Source organism: Oryctolagus cuniculus, chromosome 1, assembly GCF_051225735.1.
Source record: "Oryctolagus cuniculus isolate XC-2025 breed Fujian yellow rabbit chromosome 1, ASM5122573v1, whole genome shotgun sequence".
Taxonomy (NCBI): Eukaryota; Metazoa; Chordata; class Mammalia; order Lagomorpha; family Leporidae; genus Oryctolagus; species Oryctolagus cuniculus.
The window spans coordinates 97,731,602-97,751,937 of record NC_142867.1 but is presented as its reverse complement, the minus strand read 5'-3'; the positions used below and the strand labels follow the sequence as shown (position 1 = coordinate 97,751,937).

At 35.5% G+C, this 20,336-nt stretch overlaps 1 protein-coding gene across 8 annotated transcripts in view; it reads right to left on the bottom strand.

Moving 5' to 3' along the window:
- GRIA4 (glutamate ionotropic receptor AMPA type subunit 4) overlaps window positions 1–20,336 on the bottom strand; it is a 390,923-nt gene that overhangs the window by 16,653 nt on the left and 353,934 nt on the right. For 4 of the 8 annotated variants that reach the window (XR_016219762.1, XM_070077585.2, XM_070077577.2 and 1 more), the window contains one exon: window positions 285–399. The exons of 3 other annotated variants lie outside the window; for them this stretch is intronic. Coding sequence is in view for 4 of the 5 variants with exons in the window: in XM_070077585.2 (XP_069933686.1) it covers window positions 285–399 (115 nt within the window). In the remaining variant the exon portion in view is untranslated. Of the gene's footprint in view, window positions 1–284; window positions 400–13,738; window positions 13,776–20,336 lie in introns of those variants that run through there. One more of the 8 variants, XM_051820027.3, reaches the window with a different exon arrangement.

Sequence of the window (20,336 nt, the reverse complement as noted above, 5' to 3'; positions counted from 1 at the left end):
CATCCAGAAATTTGCACCCCTTTCAGCTTTCCGAGAAATAGAGGTTCACAGCCTCTTCAAAGCAGAGATTTTCACTGACTGTTTTCATTAGAATTGTTACCGTGGCATCAAATTGTTAACAGTTGCAAATATTTTTGCTTTGACAGTAATTGCATACTTAAGTTTGTGAAGGGACTGAATTAGCAATTTAACTGGTAGTAGTAGAACCAAATCTGAAGTCTCCCAGCAGATGCACCTATTACTTTACATACTGTTTACCCGCTTTTGGTGACATTGAGGCTAACCTTGGAGTCACCTCCCCCGCTGCCACATTCTCCTTTGTCGTACCACCATTTGTTTTTCAATTTGTCCAAGAGGCCTTGTTCATTCAGTTTTAAAACTGCGAGGTTAACAGCATTTCTTGAAACGATAAAACATATTTTGTAAGAAACTGTACAGCTGTTAAGATGTTAGAAGGAATGAGGACTTAAGCTCGTTTATAAGCTTCTCCCAGACGCTAAATAAACCTCTCATTTTGCCATCCTGCAGTCTCTTCCACCGGAGTCCAAACCAAGGGCAATTGTAACTAATTTCAAATGTATTAAACATGCGGCATTTGGTGCTGTTCATTTTCACACTCTGTTTATTGTCACATAACTTATCACCAACCAGTCACACAGATTTTTTTTTTTTGCAAAGCAGTAATAAACTTGAATTTCCGAGTAACTGAGAAAGAATTGTGTTTTGAATTTCTTTGTCTCTAAGAATGTCAAAGAACCCAAAGAGAACAAAATGAAAATTCACTTCCATAAGGAAAAACAAAATGGCATAAAAAAACCCAACAAATCATCCACTAATTTTTGTGGACTGATTCCCTGCTAATCAAGAGTATAGCTTGATTGTTACTTCCTTTATTATTTGTGTGGGTTTCCTTTGTTCATTTAGTTAGTCTTGAAATCTGTGATTACCAGGTTGGTTCATTCTCATGTGCTGAAAGATATAGGATAGTAAAGAGATAGTAGCAGCTCCTACAGATAAGTTCCTACATCTAAATTTTGTGTTGATTCTTACAGGCATTGGATGCTATTTAGAAATTAGGAATGCATATCCAATTTGATTATCTAAATTAAGTCATTAAACCCCAGGAAGTCATGCTGCATGTGATGCAGACTGCAAGTACTCTAGATTAGATTTTCTCCATGTTATCTCTATATGGGAAAAGGAGCAGCATATTCTAATTACTTTCTAAGAGGATTTAAAAAATGTCATGGACTTTTGCTTCCCATGCATTTGATTTCTTCCCTGCTTTCAAGTTAGTTTTTCAACAACTCCCTAATTTTTTCAAGAGGTTTTTCCAGCAGTTAATGAAGCTTCTGTTAAATCTAAGGAGTGGTTTATAAATTGAGGGAATTTGGGTGCAGTTTGTGGTATGCTCTTTGAGAAATACTGAGTTCGCTGATTTCTTAATGCCAAAGGAATTATAGATAAACTGAAGCAAAATAGCCATATTAAAACAAAAAGCGTTACCTAATTTACCACTAAGTTGTGGTTTACAGTAGTTATTCTCTTAAAATGTGCTCATATTTCAAGTAAACAGTTTTCTTTTCCACAATTGTTATGGTCTGATCCACTTGGAGCGTAAACACTTCTTTTAAGTAGACCCACACTTTGAGAGAATTAACTTTTTTATGAGTTACTTTTAATTAAATAGCTAGCTTTTTCCACATTCCCTAGTAAGTGCCACATCAGTGGTGTAAAAGTTAATATATTTCCTAAAGGGAACAATATTAGGTTGTCAGCTTTTATCACCAAAAGGACCAGACTAGAAAACAGAAACAAATAAAACCTCAGTGAATATAAAGAAATTTAAGCATTCTGTCGAAAGAAATGAATTATTTAATTTTGTTTCCACAATAAACTAAATAAATTTAGCTTTTAATGAACTAAAACTGAATACTAAAATTTTCTATTTTGGAGAAAATTATTTTTATAATTCGCTTTATTTTAGCTTCAAGATTTCATAGTGTTGTTTTTTTTTTTTTAACAAGTGGTATACCAATTATTTTATATGTTGGTTTAGACCATTCCTTTGATAAAACCAAAACCATTTCATGAGAGGGTTATTTAACAGGGTTTCGAGTATTAGCCATACCCAGACAGTTTCACAGCACAATAGAAAACAAAAAAAGCAAAATAAAGGTATGGATAAGGAAAAAAAGCTTTATGTTGAGAAAACTGAATCAAGCTTTCTACAAAATTATTCTAAGACATTGTCTTACTAATATCATCTAATAGGCCATGTAAAAACAGTTTAGTTTCACACTGCTATCCATATATGTGTCTCTCTATGTATTTGTCTTATATTATGCATCTGGTCAATAGATAAATCACTGCCCAGTTCACAATCCACATGTCTTCCAGAAGCTTGTTCCTCCATAAAGACCACTTAATAGCATCATAATGAAACATAGAAGACATTTTGTGATTGATACTTGAAGTGAAGTCTTTAGTATTTCAAGATTTCTTTGCATGTTAAAAATGCTTGTTATTTTTTACAATTGTCTGACAATTCCTTATATAGTACGTGTAAGTCCAAAGCCTCCTCAGACTGCAATTCAAGTGCAGCATAAACCACTTATCTAATGACCATTTGGTCATGTGTTCTATTTTACAGAGTGAATTATTTTTATGTGGTATTATTAATGAGAATTGCAAAATATCCTTAAAATATATGTATACTACTAGGTTAAAATATTTTTTATCCAATCATAAAGAAAAAGAAACCTGAAGGAGTGATATTAACAGAGCTAAGCAAATCATAAGTCAGGGCAATAGGGGACTTGGGAAGCAGATTCTTGATGGAGCGCATTTTATTATTGCATTGGAATCCCCTTCACATATTTCAGACATTGACTTCATAAGCAATGTAAGAAACTGATATTGATTGTAAGGAATATTCTCACCCTGATTAAGCATTAGGGGAGATAAGCAGTGATCTCCCAAGCAGATAAGAGAGAAAAGAAAAATGTTGTGGGCCACTTTTTACATTAATTATTCCGCTCATTGCATTAAATGAAGTTTCTAAAAAATAAAGTCAACTGAAATGAACTCTTTTTCCATTAAAAAATCAAAGGGGAGAGGAAACAACAGTGAGTGATCATATTCTTGCTGGCTGTGTAAAGAACATTGGAGAACCCAGATGTGTTGACAATGGACTCTGACAGACTGCAATACTACCCAGGAAACATACTTATTTGCCCTTGCCTCTCATGCCTTTGGGGAACACCAGCCAAGAAAAACCTCCTTCCAAAGAGTTGTTTTCCTAGTGGTGAGATGAGGGGGAACTTGATTCAGGGCTAAAACCTAAATGTTCACCTGGTAAAATTCTAGGACCTCTGGAAACTTCCAGGGATATTTACTCCCAGAATTTCCTTCAATCAAGTTTAATATGAAGAAAATAAATACTTCATTGCATTAGCACACAGCACCCATGTTTACTAACAAAACTCTTGTTGAAGTGCCACATAAAACAAAAGTTCTAGAGACTAACATATGTAAACTTTTTTCATTTATTAATTGTGGGTAAGCTAACTTAGAGAAAAGTAAATTTTTCTTATAAAAAGCATGTTTAATACAGGCTGAACCATTTATCTCTTATCCCCTAAACTTGCATACATAATTTATCATCTACTTCTATAAATTTGGATATGCTTTTGTGCTTTACTTTATGTCTTACTTGTTATATTTACTGCTAAACCATATTTCTTGTAGTCTAATTTCTCTGTTGTTAAGATATTGTTATAAATGATGTCTATCTAAGTAAGTGGGTCAAATTTTAAAAGCTTAAGTTCAGTAAAGTTTTGTATTTTTATGATTTCCTAGATTTGTGGATGTTATAAAGGACTAATGATACAAACCTTTAGATTTAGTCAACATCTGCACACAGGATATGCAGGGCAAGTATAGTTTGCAGAAAGAATTTGCAATGTTGTTTTTAGTTTGATTAAAACAAATTATATCCCATTGCACTTAACTGGATGAATATTATATGTCAGTAGTGTATGAAGCAATACAATGTATTGCTTAACTGCTGAGTAATGGGGCTAGTGCATTACTATCCTCATAAAAAAGTATCCATTAGTTATATACACTTGAAAAATTCTACTCAGTTGTAAGCTTGTGCTGTCTTTATTGGGATATTCTTCACACCATGCTCCTTATAAAAATGTATATGCATATGTAAATATATTTTATATGTGAATATATAATATCTAAATATATGTGCATATATATAAAATGTGTAAAATATCAGGTGTAAAATGTCCAGAATATTTACCTGAATAGGTGGATTTTTTAATTGTCCTCAATAAATACTATTTTCTAAAAACATAAAAAATTGTGTGAACTAAGACTAAATTGTGTAAAGAAACAAGAAAATTCCTTTAAAATTAGCAAAAACCTTGACAGGTAATTAATACTTTTGATGTTAAATACTTTGGATGTTAAATGAAAAAAATAAATAATATGCACATTCATTTGGATCTTGATCTGAGAATAAGCTATGTATATTTAATATAAATGAATATAAAACATAATAAGTCACTATGGGGAGATTATGAATAATTTGGGTTCCATTTTGTTCTTTATATTCCCCCATCAATTCAAGATTCCCTATAATGTACAATGATACTTTGCTAATTAGCAACAGATGAAAAATCTTTCTCAATTATTGTATAATATAAATGTCTTATAGAGTTGCTAATTCAGGGAGCCAGCTATGTGGCACAGTAGGTTCAGCCACCTGCAATGCCAGAATCCCATATGGGCAACGGTTGGTGTCCCAGCTGCTCTGCTTCTGATCCAACTCCATGTTAGTGTGCCTGGGAAAGCAGCAAAAGATGGCCCAAGTATTTGGGTCCCTGCCTCCCACATGGGAGACCTAGAGGAAGTTCCAGACTTTGTCCTGGCCCAGTCCTGGCTGTTGCGGCCATTTGAGGAGTGAACCAACTGATGGTAGATCTCTCTCTCTCTCTTTATGACTCTGCCTTTCACATAAATAAATAAATCTTTAAACAATTGTTATTAAATCCAAAATATATATTCTACGTTGGATGAAATACAATTTGAGGAAGAGGCAGAATCTAGAAGTTATTCTTAGGGATCAGAGAGACATCATTGTTTCTGATTATTTGGATTGCTTTGGTCCATTTGGTTTTGTCCTCTGGTCACAGGCTGGAGAACATGTGCTGTATTTGGCTCCTACACAGGTTCTGTCTTACTTGAGGGAACAGGTCAGGCAGAGAAGCATGAGTAACGCATCAATTAGAAGGTCTAACTCATCAGATAGAACTTGCAGGAAGTTTATAGAACTCTCAGTGATCTAGAGAGGAAACTTACTGTTTCACACATATTTACATAGATAAGGTGAGTCTTTTTCCCAGATTGCATTAAATAAATGTGACTGTGAATAGTCTTGAGTCCTCTTAAATGGTACATTTTTAAAGAAAAGTTTGTATATAGCTTTGTGCTTTTTAAAAAGGATTCCATTGCTGGCAACTATGTTGTTTTTCAAACAAGTATTAGAGACCTTAAGAAAAGTCATTTTTGGATTTTTTGCAAGAATAGAAAAATATTATTTTTTAATCTTCCACAATACTACATATTTACTATATCATTTTCTTAGAATCAAGCAAATTCCAGATTGGAAAATTCATTTGCTTTAAACTTTATATCATCCTAATAAATAATACTTTCATGAAAAATAAGAAATAACTCTCATTCCATTATTCAGTGATAGCTGCATTTTCAGTATTGTCACAAGAGTTGCATGCATGAAAGTTTGTTCCACCTAAGATGAGATAGGTAGAGAGGAACAAATATCATAGGGGATTTGCTTTTGTAATTTAGTTAATGTCTTCCAGATAATGGTGAATAGAGCACATTAGCAAAAAGAAACAAGAATTTACAACAAACTCCAGAACTTTGTGTAAAGCCAATTAATAATCTGCTGAGAAAAAATACTTATTTTATCAATCAGAAAAATGTGAAAAGTAAATAAAAATCAATAGGCTGTCAAATTATAAAGAGTTCAGAGCTGAGTTTGTCTGATCCTAAAGAAAGACATTTGCATTCATGGTTCTACCTTCTATCTGCTATTTAGGCCTGGAAGAGTAACCAGTTCTCAGCATTATCAATGCTCCACTAAGTTTTCAATTTAACTTGTAGCCATGCTATTACTTTTCTTTCTAAATTATTCCTTCCAGTAGACAAGCACAAGGCTCTTTTTGCTCCATTGGATTTGAGCACTCATTTCCAGTGGCAGAATTTGGGCTAAATTGCTCTCTCTCTTTATATATGTAAAAGTTTTTGGAAAAGGTATTAAGTTTTCACTCCATTTTGCTAATGCAATTGTAAGATTTGCATAAAATGGCACTGGTGATCGATAACAATATCAAACTTCGAAGGGAAAAATTTTCTGTAAGTGGAAAGAAATTCAGATACAGCTTGATTCATAATGAGAATCTGAAAACCCCTTTGATGGATTTAGTGTCTGCTTCAGGATTTGGATGGCATGCCTGCTATTAAGTTAGTATGGAGGTCTGCATTTCATATCTCAAGTGAGCAAGGAGAACTGAATAAATTCACTATGTACTGGACTAGCTTCCACTAATTGTCTCTAAGTTGCATCTTCTTTGGAAATTCCATGACAAATTCCTATTTGCGAACTGGGTCTGAGGAATGTGATTATTTGAAGAAGTATTGTAATTTTCCTGAGGATATCTGTCAATAACTGTTAAAGCATGGAAAATGTAATTATATTTTAATGTTAAGTGTTTTTTAGGTAATACAAATACTTCAGGCAATTTGGTTTTATTATTTTATCAATTTTAGATCATAGACAAGAATTTTCTAACCTGTTTTGGATAATAGACCTCTTTTAGAATCCAATAAAAATTACAGTTACTTTTTCAGGAGAAAGGCACAAATACACAAAATTACAGATTGGCATATAATTTCTGGGGATTCTTAGACCTTAGAGGGGCAAACGTGAATATGAATTAAAAAAAATTTGTTCTAGATTCTACATTTATTTTAAAATTAATTACTGATTATTTTAAGTATATTCATTAAAGGTAAGAGAAATGAAAACATTTCTGAAGGCATGATGGCTCCAGAATTTTCATAGAGAACTCTTAAGACTGCGAATTGGTGAGAAGAGACTTCCAAGATACCAGCTTCAATGTGTGATCATTCTGCAAACACATCCTGTGTAAAACCTTTTAGAAGACCATGTAAAATCAATAAAGAATTTATCTACATAGTCAAAAGATACTTTTGATTATTATTATATAATACTATGTTGGGGAAATATCAATTATTCATATTAAATAAATTATTTAATTTATATGTGGTGACCTTTTGGGGTCCTGTTTTCAAATGTATGAGGTGAAATTCCTGCTCCAAGCCACCTCCTTCTTGTTGTCACTATCTCTGATCAAGTCATATAAAAGTTAGCCTTGTTTCAAGATGAGACCACAGCTACCTAGAATGTGAAGTTCTTTAGTTTATGTGGTATCTCTGAATGTTAGTCATTTTTCAAGTTATTATTCTCAAGTATAATTTCAATAATATAGGAACTGGTTGCCATCATGCTCCCAGCCTGGAATTGTGCAACAATGCTGGGCCTGTCAAGCAGGTGCCTTGGCTGGACCATCAGGCACTTGGTGGACTCAGCCCCATCCCTGACTGGATTCCTGCATCATCTAGACCATGATGCTTATTCTCCTTCTACCAGTTCCAGAATTCTAAGCCATTCCACGGATCATGTTTACTTTTCCATCATGTTAGCTTCTAAAGATGTTTACCGATTGCTTTAAAAGTAAAGCATCCTAGAATGTTTCAGTGAAAACGTGGGTTAGAAATCACCTTAAATCTTCTCCTTTTCCAGATGTGGTCACTGGGCCTAATGAAAGTTAGGTGACTTGTCCATCAAGCCCAGCTGGCAGCAGGTCTTCTGCCTTCTGGTCCAGTGCTCTTTCCCATAGTGCTATAATACACTTTACTTCCTTTCAGTCCCTTTCCTGAGTAGTTAAAAGTGTTATTCATCCCTCCTATGTTGTTTTTCCCAAGAAGTTTGTCAAGTCTGGGGATTATCCCTCATTAAGCATTGTGAACCCTCTCACTCACGTATTACCTGTTTAAGTCAGTTGGCAACTTCTGTTCTCTCATGCTAAATACCCCTTGAGTTGAGATAAAATTTGAAAGACAGGTGATCTTGTTAACTGAATGGATAGTTTCCAAATATCCAAGAATGAAGTGCAGTAGATAGTTTTCTTCAAAAAGCAATATCAATAATGTATATGCTGTCTTGATTTACCTAGATGATGATATTTATTTTCTCTCAAGGTGACGGATTTCTACTTTAATATACATGGAATTCTTAATGATTTTAGCTTTAATATTTTAAGGTATATGATCTTGAATCCCCAACAAGAGCATCACAAGAAAGTTCCAGAATAGCATATCAGAAACTTTTACATAGAAATAATAAAACTTTGAAAACAAATTATAAAATAACAAGACTCGGCCGGTGCCACGGCTTACTAGGCTAATCCTCTGCCTTGTGGCGCCGGCACACCGGGTTCTAGTCCCGGTCGGGGCGCCGGATTCTGTCCCGGTTGCCCCTCTTCCAGGCCAGCTCTCTGCTGTGGCCAGGGAGTGCAGTGGAGGATGGCCCAGGTGCTTGGGCCCTGCACCCCATGGGGAGACCAGGAAAAGCACCTGGCTCCTGGCTCCTGCCATCGGATCAGCGCGGTGCGCCGGCTGCAGTGCGCCGGCCGTGGTGGCCATTGGAGGGTGAACCAACGGCAAAAGGAAGACCTTTCTCTCTCTCTCTCTCTCTCACTGTCCACTCTGCCTGTCAAAAAATAAAATAAAATAAAAATAAAAATAATAATGCTTAAAAAAAAAAAAGACTCAACCACAAAAACTCAATCTCATTCTTGAATTTTCCTTTCCTTTAACAAATTACCCATAAATAACTTTTTCTGAATAATGTCTCCCAAGTTTATATTTTCGTTTCTATTCTACTGGCATCATATCAGTTAAAGTCTTTATCTCCAGAAGACAGAGTCACTGGCTATCACCCTGTTCTTTGCTACTCAGAGTAACCTTCTTCTTGCTGGTTTATAGCGCATGGCAGGAGCCTTCTTGATTCACGACTGCCTCTGAGACATCGTTCTAACTTTTCAGACATTCAAGGCTGAAATCACATCAACTCACTTTGCACTTCTAAAAGTGAAATTTCATTATGTTTTATTGTGGTAGACATCATGTCAAGATGTTAATATTCTCTGTGAACTCTGTTAAAATTCTCACTGGGGACTACTCTGCATTTTGTGAAAGAAGAAAGTAAGGCCTCAAGTTGCCAGGCCAGTGAATGGCAAAGGTGGATCTGCAGTTAGACCTGAGTTAGACCTGCAGCTGGGCTCAGTTAGACCTGAGTCGGTCTACCACTGATGTCTATTCAGCACCAAAGATACTTTATTCACAACTGACTGCAAACTCATGATAGAAAATTCACTTGGAGTTCCTTTTTTCACCTCATCTTGGCCTTAGTAAATTTCTTATTTTCCAGTAATCATTCACTGATTTATTCATTCAAATAATATTTATAAACCTGATAAACTCGAACCTTCTTAATGAGGTCTTTCCCAGATTCTCCAAATCCTATTTATCTCCTGCTTTTGCAAGTATAACATCTCCTATCTGAAGCACTCATATTTGCTTTGAGTTATTTGACACTTTACAAAGTTATCTGTATATAGCTTTTTTCCCATCTTGGAAGTTATCAACTATGTCTTATGAATGATAATTTTTATTATTCTCAGTCCTAACACAGGGAGAGAAATATAGTTGCTATGTGGTAACCACATGTAGTATTGATATCACAGTGAATTAGTTTGAGGTGCTATTTTGTAAGCAATGCATTCTAGTGAAAAAAATAGCATGCTTTAGCTATGAACCTAACAGAAATGCCATGGTGTGCATTTTAAAACAAAATAAAACAAATAGTTCAAAAATATTAAATGTTGGTAAGAGGGATATAAAATATTGATACTGGATATCTTTATGAATAATGACAGGCAAAATTAGGTTCATTGTATGAATAATATAATCTCAGAAGGTATTTCCATGAGATCATAAGTGGTTAAAATAAAGGGGTCACCAATTCTCTTTGTATAGCCAGACAAGGAAAGAACACTAAATGAAAAAAAAAAAGTTCAACTTTGTTGTTAATATCAAGGAAAATATATTCCAAACTAAACTTAAAGATGAAAATCCCAGACAATTAGGTTTTTATAGGTCAATTTTAAACAAATTAAATTTAACAAATAAGACTTATTGCCTTTAGATATATTTCTTCTGTTATTGAATTTGTAATTCAGCTCAATTAAAAAGTAAAAATCACATTTATTATCATCACATACTAAATGCCAACTTTATGGTTTAATTTGATTTATTTACCATATATTTTAATAGGCATTCAACTGATTTGATAGGTTTAGTTAAACTTCATACACAAATATTTTAGATTTGCTATCAAGTGCTTGAGAGTAAAAAAAAATCACAGCTTCAAATTTCTTCTCGTATTTAAGGTTTCAGGTTCTTTAGTAGTAGGCCAATATTTGCATGTTACTTTTATGATCTTATTTCACCTATCTTATCTTTTAGCATGCATTTTGGTTAGGTAGAAGAACAGTACAAATAGAAAAAGGAACTTAATTGATAAAAAAATAGTGCTTCTTATAGAAGCAGGGATAATAAACTAATAGTGCTTATAGAAATATAGATTACAAGCTCCATCAAAGTTCAAGACTACATGGGGAGCTCATAACCAGGAGTCCACGCGGCTTTTCTGTTATCCTGAAAATGGCTGATGCCTAAGAATTCTAAGCTCTTAGATATCTAAAGGTTTTAAGTTTATGAATTCTAAGTGAAGACATAAAGCTGCTTATCTTTGAGAGCAACAGGGCTCATATTAATTCAAAACATGTATACTACAGTTCATTTATTTTATTAAACAACTCAGAAAAAAAGTTTAAAGTCTTAAAACAATCTAACCAATGTATGCTTCTGTTGGTGTTAATGCTAAAACATATCATATTGTCTTTCAGTTACATGTTCTTTATCAGAAGTTCAATATGTCTTATGCTACCAATTGGGATACTTCTGTGAGGTATTTTTAATATGCCTAATAAATTGAGTGACATTAATAGAAAAATCAGTATTTTTCACTTTGCTAAGCAACAAAACTAAAAAAAAAGTTAGCTTCTCAATTTTAGGTTATCCAAAGAGCTAAGTAATCATAGAACTACCACCAAGTCTCTCCATTAATGACATCACAATTATATATTTCATAAAAATTCAAAGTATACAGCAAATCTTCTGACATAACTAATGTGTATGTAGATATCAAATTCTAAGTAGTACTAACATAAACAGTACTAACACTAAAATATTGTGACAATTTTGCTTATTTCATGTGATTGCTTAAGCAGACATTCCATATACCTGACATTTTAAAATCCAGGAATGAATAAATCAGGAATGCATAATGCGATTCAAATATATCCTGGGCTTTTTACTAAAAGAGTCAGTGAGTAAGTCAAAACTAAGTTTTATCTGATAATATGACAACAAAAATGTGTATGTGCTAAAAGTTCAATTCTTAGGTTTCTGGATTTGTTGAGTATTGCAATATGACTATATAAATAGCATGCTTCAGTATTAAAAGTCAAATTCTTATTTTGCATGTGTCCTTTCCTGTATGTTCCTAATTGCATGATTACTATTATTCCTGCCAAAGAGACTAGTCTTGAACAAAAATATATCCCAACATTGCAACTTTAAGGTTTTTCCAGGCTTCTACACATTTGAAAGAAAATGGCAGAAGGGGGCCGGCGCTGAGGTGTAGCAGGTAAAGCCGCTGCCTGCAGTGCCAGCATCCCATATGGGTGCCGGTTTGAGTCCTGGCAGCTCCACTTCTGATGGTTATCTGCTATGGCCTGAGAAAGCAGTAGAAGATGGCCCACATCCTTGGGCCCCTGCACCTATGTGGGAGACCTGTAATAAGCTCTTGGTTCCTGGCTTCAGATTGGCGCAGCTCTGGCCATTGCAGTCAATTGGGGAGTGAACCAGGAAGACCTCTCTCTCTGCCTCTCCTTCTCTCTCTGTGTAACTCTTTCAAAAAAGTAAATAAATCTTAAAAAAAAGGATGCTGCCTCTTTTGACTTAAAAAAAAAAAAAAGAGAATGGTAGGAGTATATTTCTGAAAGTTGATGACTATTTTCTTACAACAAATTGGCTGAAGCATTATTTTTTCTGTATACTTCTTCTCCCAAACTAACATATTCTTCTTGAGTCCAAGGGTCTCAGCTACCTGATATTAAGACTTCTTTTTTCAGTTAGAAACATTTTACTTATATTTTATGTACAATATTTACATTTTACCTATAAGATGCTTTGAAATATGGATATACATATTGACAATGAATCACTCCCTGAAAGCATATTTGCATATAGACATTTGCTAATAAATGGTGTGTCAGTGCTTCAAATTTTATTTTTCTGATTGTACCAAATGGAAAAGCTTGGATAATGCTGAATCGGGGGAGTTCTTCAGCTGTCAGCTTCCTGCAAGTTGTGACCTCTCCTGAACTTGTTCAGCTCTCTCTGGGATCCCTTCCTCTGTGCCCTTGATAGCAGGAGTGTCGACAACCGCAGAGGATCTCTTGTGCCAGAAGCTGTGAGCACTGGATACAGAACCAAGATTTTTCCAACATCTAATTAAGTCATACAAGCTCTGGCCTCTTTGGAGGGCACTGATAAGAATTATTGCTGAACAGGATCTGGAAGCTAGTCCCTTTCATAATCCATATGGTCTATCTTTCTTATAAATTCTAGATGCCTTTCAAATTCTCTCACTTGTTCTGCTTGGGTTCTCAACTATGGAAGGACCAATTTAAAAGAATACCAAAGCTAGGGCATACTGATGTCCATGGACAGCAACATAAAAATGAGATGTTACATCAGAAACCATTAAAAGCAGAACCAAAGAGAGCTGGGTGTATAATCATGAAGAAACAATGTGTAAGAGAGTATTTCTTCCTTTTCCTTTTGTTTTTCTAACCACAGTTTTCATATGGTACTTTAATAATCTTACTAAGTCTATACTACTTCTTACCAAAAGTCCAGCTTTACCATATTTCAAAATATATACCATTAAAATTATATCAGCAGCTTATTAAAGCATTTCTTCATGACATATTTCTGTAGGAATGCTTTAGATTTAATTTCAATATTTTGTGACTTCTCACCCATTAGAATTTGATTTATAATAACTGCAGATATTCTGCATAAGGAGAAATTAGCAGCTGAAAACAATTTCCTGAGGCCTAGGTAGGAATCTCAATCTTAATGGAAAACTTGAACTAATCATTAATGATGATGGAAAACGTAAATGCATTAGCAAATAACTAGTATGACTTATGTAAAGGTTTTACTTTTTTTCCTGCTATCACATTTATAAGTGAATGTTCAAATAACTATTAGGCACGGATTGCAAGCTGGTTTCCTAATGCTGGTGGGTTAAAAAATATAAATGTAAAAAGGAAAAGGGATTAAAAAATTGGTGGGGGAGGGGTTTCCTTCAAACGGATGGAACCCATTCTTTTGAAAGAAAACTCCCCTCTTACCTTGGTCCTGGAGCTCGTTAGTTCTCCTCTGTCCTCCTCCTAGGGGAGAAATACCCAAAGTTAAACAATAATAGAACATGGTCTTGTATTAAAGTCAAGTTCAGTTCTGGCCAACCCCTTCCTTAGGTCTCACAAGACACTACCAACTGTCTGATATACTGGGGCTTTCACTGAACTTGTTTCAAAACCCATTTAAGGATTAAGCCAAAGGGGAATGAATGCTAGCTCTGCAAGAGGGAAATTCTGTCTTAGTTGGTCTGTTTTGTCAGAGAGCTCTAGGAAGATTGTCTTAGAGCAGGGAATTCACGGAAGGCCACTTGAGCACCTAGAGTTCCTTAGGGAGAAGGGGTTTGCTGTAGTGCTCAGTCGGTTTCCCTAATGCTCTTCATGTCCTTTGAGAGGAAAATGACAGTGCTCTATGCGACACCAGTTTTGGAGCAGTACTAAATCCGTTATGAACCATAATTATTGTAAAAAATTTAAAAATTAATGTGTCTTTGGGTGAGAAATTTAGGAAAAAGTCTGGGAAATAGTTATTATCAGAAACCATGCACTTATTTTTTTTTTCAAAACATGGAATCTCAAGTAGGAAAAGGATGGGATTTTTTTGTTCTCCCTCAGTCCAAGAAATAATTAGGCCTGATCCTGCTTAACATTCAAGATCAGATGAGATTGGGAGTTTACTGGCTGATATGGCCATAGATGGATTTTTTTTTTCCTTCATGTGTTTCTGTTAAACTAGGACTCCAGATGTCTTTGGAGAGAAACAAAGTAGCACAGTGAAAGGAGTGTGGATTTGGGAATTAGACAGCAACTAGCTCCAATTCAACCTCTGTTTGATCTGTTTCAGCAGCATTAACTGTCCAGATGAAGATAACAGCACCAACTTCAAGGAGCTGTGGGTCAGGTTAGAAAAATGAGTACTTTGTAAATATATATGTGTGTATGTGTGTGTATGTATGCTTGGTACATAGTAATTACTAATTTTTTAATTCCTTTCCATTGAATAGTCTGATATAGTCTTGTTTGAAATACCTTATTCAATAACTTTCTAATTAACAAAGCTTAGAGTCGGATTCTTGTTACCCTTTGGCATAATTTCAGAGATGGTGGGTGAATGGCTCCCATTAAAAAAATCAAATACCAGACAATTGATTGCATTTCGTGAGACATGAAGGACAGTGGAGACCAAGAATGAGCCTGAACCCATACAAGATCATGTGCTATTGTTATTTAACTTTGGGTAACTTATTAAAATTCTTCATCAAGTAAAATGACATCAGGTGAGAAAATGGATGTACTTTGGAACCTCAGTTTGTCCCAATGTTTTCCAGAGACATCAAAATGAGGAATGTTATAATCGTCATTCTAATGGCTGTTATGAAAATGTGCAGGGAAAAAACACTATCTGGCAGAATCTATGTTATACATGATACCTTGTCTGCATCTGTTACTGTTACCATTTTTTTGGTGTTGGATTCATACTATGAACTTTAATAACCTTACAGTTTCATGATATAAACACAGCATAATAAAATTCTTCCAGTTACAACATGCATGTCTTCCCTGTATTTTTCCTTGGGAATTTTAACTTCATTCATTTTCCTTAAAGATTATTTTTACAATGACTATTTTGGCAAATCAGCCTTTTATCCTCTTAGCATACTAATTTCTAAAAAATATCCATGGAAAGAGACCATTCCTTTTTTCTTGAAAAAATACAATTGGAAATTTTAAAACTGCACTTAAAATGGAAAAAAGAACATATTATATGTTACCTTCATCCATAAAAGTCACTTATATGACAGAGCTTTGAAGGAAATATTTTTATATTGAGAAATTATTTGGGAATCCATGAATAAGAATAACTATAGGTATTCTGGCTAGTGTGAGTCAAATTACAGTGGTGTGCGATCTTCATGCTTCAGGGCATAAACTGACTGTCATTTGAGATGAAGAAAAAAATGAGAAAGAAATTAAGTAGTACTGAAGTTGTTAGGGTTATTGCAGTGCCCTAAAATTACCCTTCTCAAGCATTTCATATTGAAATACCACAAGACAACCTTACGTGTATCAATTTTTATCATCTAGATATGGAAACAGAAGTTTTACACTGCAAAAATCAAAATAAGTCCTTCTATGTGTGTGGGCTGTTTTATTTCTCCTTTTATATAATCTAGCGAATATTTGAACCTTGCCAAAAGTTTCATGTTGATATATTATTTTAAATGTACATATATCTAGGTGTACAAAACCTGTGTCTATCTGTGTAACTCTGCTGGTTTTTATGGAGAAGTGAATTCCTTAAATATCTTTCCGTTTCACATTGAGGACTGCAGTAGAAGAGGCTATTTACCAAAGAAGGGACTTCTTTAATTCCAAAACTGCATGAGCTTCTAAGACTGAATTTTCCTTCATTCTTATTATGTGTCTGCAATTTCCAAGAGAATGCTTAGTTGTTCTGTTAGATAGTCCAGTGCATGACTCCAAACCTGACCCTTGAAAGTGGGAAGGAATCCAGTTGTCAGGATCACATCTCTCTGAGATGTGAGATGCAAGGATCTTCTACTTTACTTCAACAAATGTGATATTCGGGATCTCACACCATTTTCTACATTTGTGGGGGAAGAGATTTAATTCTTGCCCAAACATTTTTTCTGCTGACCTAAAATCCACCTTTGTATAATTCCCTCTGCTCAGTAAGTTTATGTATTTTTAACATATTAAAAATTATGGAACTTAATTTCTCTGTAGATAATTTCAATATTCTGTGTATTTATCAATGTTGACAAAACTGCCCTGTGGAAGAATCACAGAAACTCCTTAATACATTTTCAGAGTAAATTGCATTTATATAAAAAAATTCCACTTTTGTTCTTTCCCATAAGAGCACTGGAATGAGTCAGAAGAGCTCAGTTCTAATGTCAGCTGTGGAACTGTGGGCAAGTCACTTAACATCTCTGAATAGCTGTCTTTCTTCATAATAAAACGACATCGTAAGAGCAAAGAGCAAGTAAAAAATATGTGTGAGTGGTTTGAAAAGTCTGACATTGTATTGTTACTATTTTTTTCAGCTAAAGAACATAAGTTCAGTGATTTTTAGTGTTCTGTATGAACCAAATGCAAGCTTCATCTTTTAGGAGTGAACATATTTTTAAAAATTACATGTTAACTAATTCTTTGACTAATGCAGTATTATCATTATTATAGCACTTAATAGAAAACTTTTTTTTTTTGTTTATGATCTTTACTTTTTATTTGGTTAGGAGACAGTCTGACACCAGCTTTCTTGGATTTTTTTTTTTTTTACTTCTATTTACATTTGACTAGCTTCAAATATAAGCCAAAGATTAGGGTGCTCCTTTAGGACTTTGGATGCTGGCTTCATCTTACTTTTTTAAGTCTTTAAAAATACTTTTTATGCTCCAGGCACCAACAAAGTAAGGCAGTTGTAATTGCTGATAATGTGTTTAAGATTTATGTATATGTGTGGTTCTAGTTGCAAACGCCTTAGAATAATGGCAACTAAGAGGGGGGGCAGATTCAGACTTCATGCTAATGCACACCCTGGGAGGTGACAGGTGATGTTTAAATGTTGGCTCCCTGCCACCACATTGGTAGACCCAGATTAAGTTCTTGGCTCCTGGCTTTGCCCTGGCCCAACCCGGGCTGTTGTGGGCTTTTGAGGACAGAACCAATGGGTAGAGGATCTCTCTCTCCTTCTCCCCTTCTGTGTCTTTCAAACAAGTAAATAAATAAGTGAATAATTTAAAGGAAACTGCTTTCAATTATGAAAAGGACTTGTTTAAATCGAGGAGGATAATCAACATGTTCACAATATTCCCAATTTCTGTTATTTACAAAATGCTCTTATAAGCAATTTAATGCTTGTTTTTGAGAAGGTTTGAGGCCAGAGCAAATTATTTCAGAGAGCTGAATGCTTATCTTTCAATTCAGGTGTTTCTAGGTGTGACTGATAATGTATATTTGTGGCACAATTATCTCAGATGTATGCTGTTTCATTCTGAAAATAAGTTATAGAATTAACTCTCTGGGAAAACAAACACAAAATAATTGGGCTGTCATTTCTTATTCCAGCTAAATCAAAATGGAATATAATTCTAAAACAGAATCATTACTATTTCAAGCTCATTTTAAATGATTGCTAAACTATTTTATGTTCCTTTCTTATATATGAATCATAAGCTAAGATTATGTTGGTGACTTTATCTTTAGAGATACAATGAAGTTAAAATGGTCTAAACTTGCAGATGAGTGGTATATAAACTCTCTTGAAGCAAACAGCTGCATTTCCATTTTTGTCAAATAATGCTATTTAGGTATGATGTAGTAAGTAGATGTTTATTCTTAGTATAAAACTTCATTAAAGCAGCATTTTATCGAATTCTAACTTGAAGAATGGATTCTATCTCCACACCAAAGTGAGATTTATAGTATTTTATTATAGGCATTTTGGAATTTTATGGTAATCCAGATTACTATCTTTCCTTCTCAATGTATGTTTTGTGTGTCTAAAAATATTCTTTATGTATCTGATTATTGCAATAATAAAGAGCCCACTTTTCCCTCTCTTTTTCAGATCCTCTCCACTCTACTTTTAAACTCTTAGCTAAGAGGGCTCTTGGACAACAAGGAGTAGGAATCCACTGATGCATGATTATAGAACTTTGCTTCTTGACCTTCCCAAACTGTTCAGAGTTGTAAACATTACGTAAGACCTATGAACTCTCAAAATGCTCATGATTCCTCCTTCTGCAGCTGCCTGTGATGCTGCTGCTGTAGTTGTCATCTTCCTGAAATGGTTTCCTACAGAAAGGTAAGTCTGGAGAATAGAATTCAACACAAATGATGTGCAAATGACAACAAAACTTGTGAGACATGACATCTGCTGATATTCTGAGGGTAAATTAAGAGCCACTCATACAACTTTATAGTTTCAAACTTCAGTACTGTTTGCTATCAGTAGAATTCATGATCCTATAGACTGGAATCCCATGGCAGAGAAAATCAATCAGACACATTTTTCTTAATAATTGAATATAGTCAGGACTAAAGTGCAACTTTGTAGTCATGGTCAAAAACTATATTATGTACAACAGGAACAACAACAACAAAACCTTCTTTTCGAGGGTATTTAAGTGTTGATCCAGAGGAGTGTATGAAGGGAGGTTCAATAGAAATGGAATACCACTGACATTTGATACACGCAGATCCTCTTTTGGCTATTTTCTCCCACCAGCACCATGCAAACATTCACTCTTTGCCATTGATCTTGGTATGCCGTCATGATGACACGGCCTTCGTGCTCCCTCCTGTCATGGAGACTTCTGTCTGCACATCCTGTTCACTTGTGAGTATCAGGCAAGCCTGGAGGGCCTTGAAAGCCTCATATAGATAATTTCTCAGAATGTCTGTCCTGTTACTGAGACTTAAACGCAAGCAGCATAGCCACCCCTTGGGCCACAACCAAAATATTGGATTATATATAAAAGTGAAAATAGCAACTTCAGGTGCACTAATATCTGCAGCTCCTCTTGTTTTTCCTAGCTCTGGGATTCCTGGTCCTACATAGTTCCCTTCCATTACTTCTTTCACTTCTTATTCTTTTGTTAAGATATGCCTTCTGATATTTTTTTGAGTGGCAGGTCTTTATTTGCTCACTCGGGGATCTTAACTGTGGGGAGCAACTGAGACTAGACTAAGTTACTGGAATTAAGACTTATTCTATGCATCTGCTCTCCCACAATATGGCGCTGGGGAGGAGTAAACTTCTACACAGCTGCCTCTCGCCAATTTGACTGATAAGCTGCAGGAGCTGATCCTGCTTCTGATTGGAGGAGAGCAGCGTGCTTGGCGTGTGGGCAGCAGAGTTGGGATTGGTGGAAGAGGACTATAAAGGAAGAGAGAGACAACATGCACCAGGAACATCTGAAGGAACACCTGAGCAGCGCCCCCCCCCCCCCCCCCCCAGGAGAGAGCCGGCCGGCGGTGTGCCGCTCCTCTGCGGAAGTGGGGAAAGAGGCAGGGGGTGCCGCCCCCTCCACGGAGGTGGAGGGGCCGGCAGCCAACCCGGGAAGGACCAGCAGCAAACCCGGGGAGGGCCGAGCAGACAAAAGAACAGCGCAGGGTCCTGTGTCGTTCCTCCACGAATGGGGGAGCGACATAATGGTGCTGTGACTAGGATATGAAGCCTGGGAGGCATACTTAACTATGCCTTTTCCTAGGTTTGTAGCATTGCCAGTATCCCTGGAGGTGTCCCCCTTCCAGCACTGGGGCTTTACAGTTTTCATTCCAGAGAACCCCAGTCTACCACCACAGGTAGAAGCCTACCACTACAGAAAGGGGAATGCAAACTCACAGGAACCTTTATGCATGCGCTTTGTTCTTAGGCATCTTCTAGGCCTGATCACTAGTGGGGCAACTGCTTTCAGAGATCATTCCTTACAGAGAAATGACCTGAAAAGATGAATGAAATAGTATGGAAACCATATGGGTACTTGACATGGAAGTAATTAACTATGCTACTGATGTAGGGGTGAAATCCACAGATTTTTAGCACTTTTACCAAGTATCAGCTTA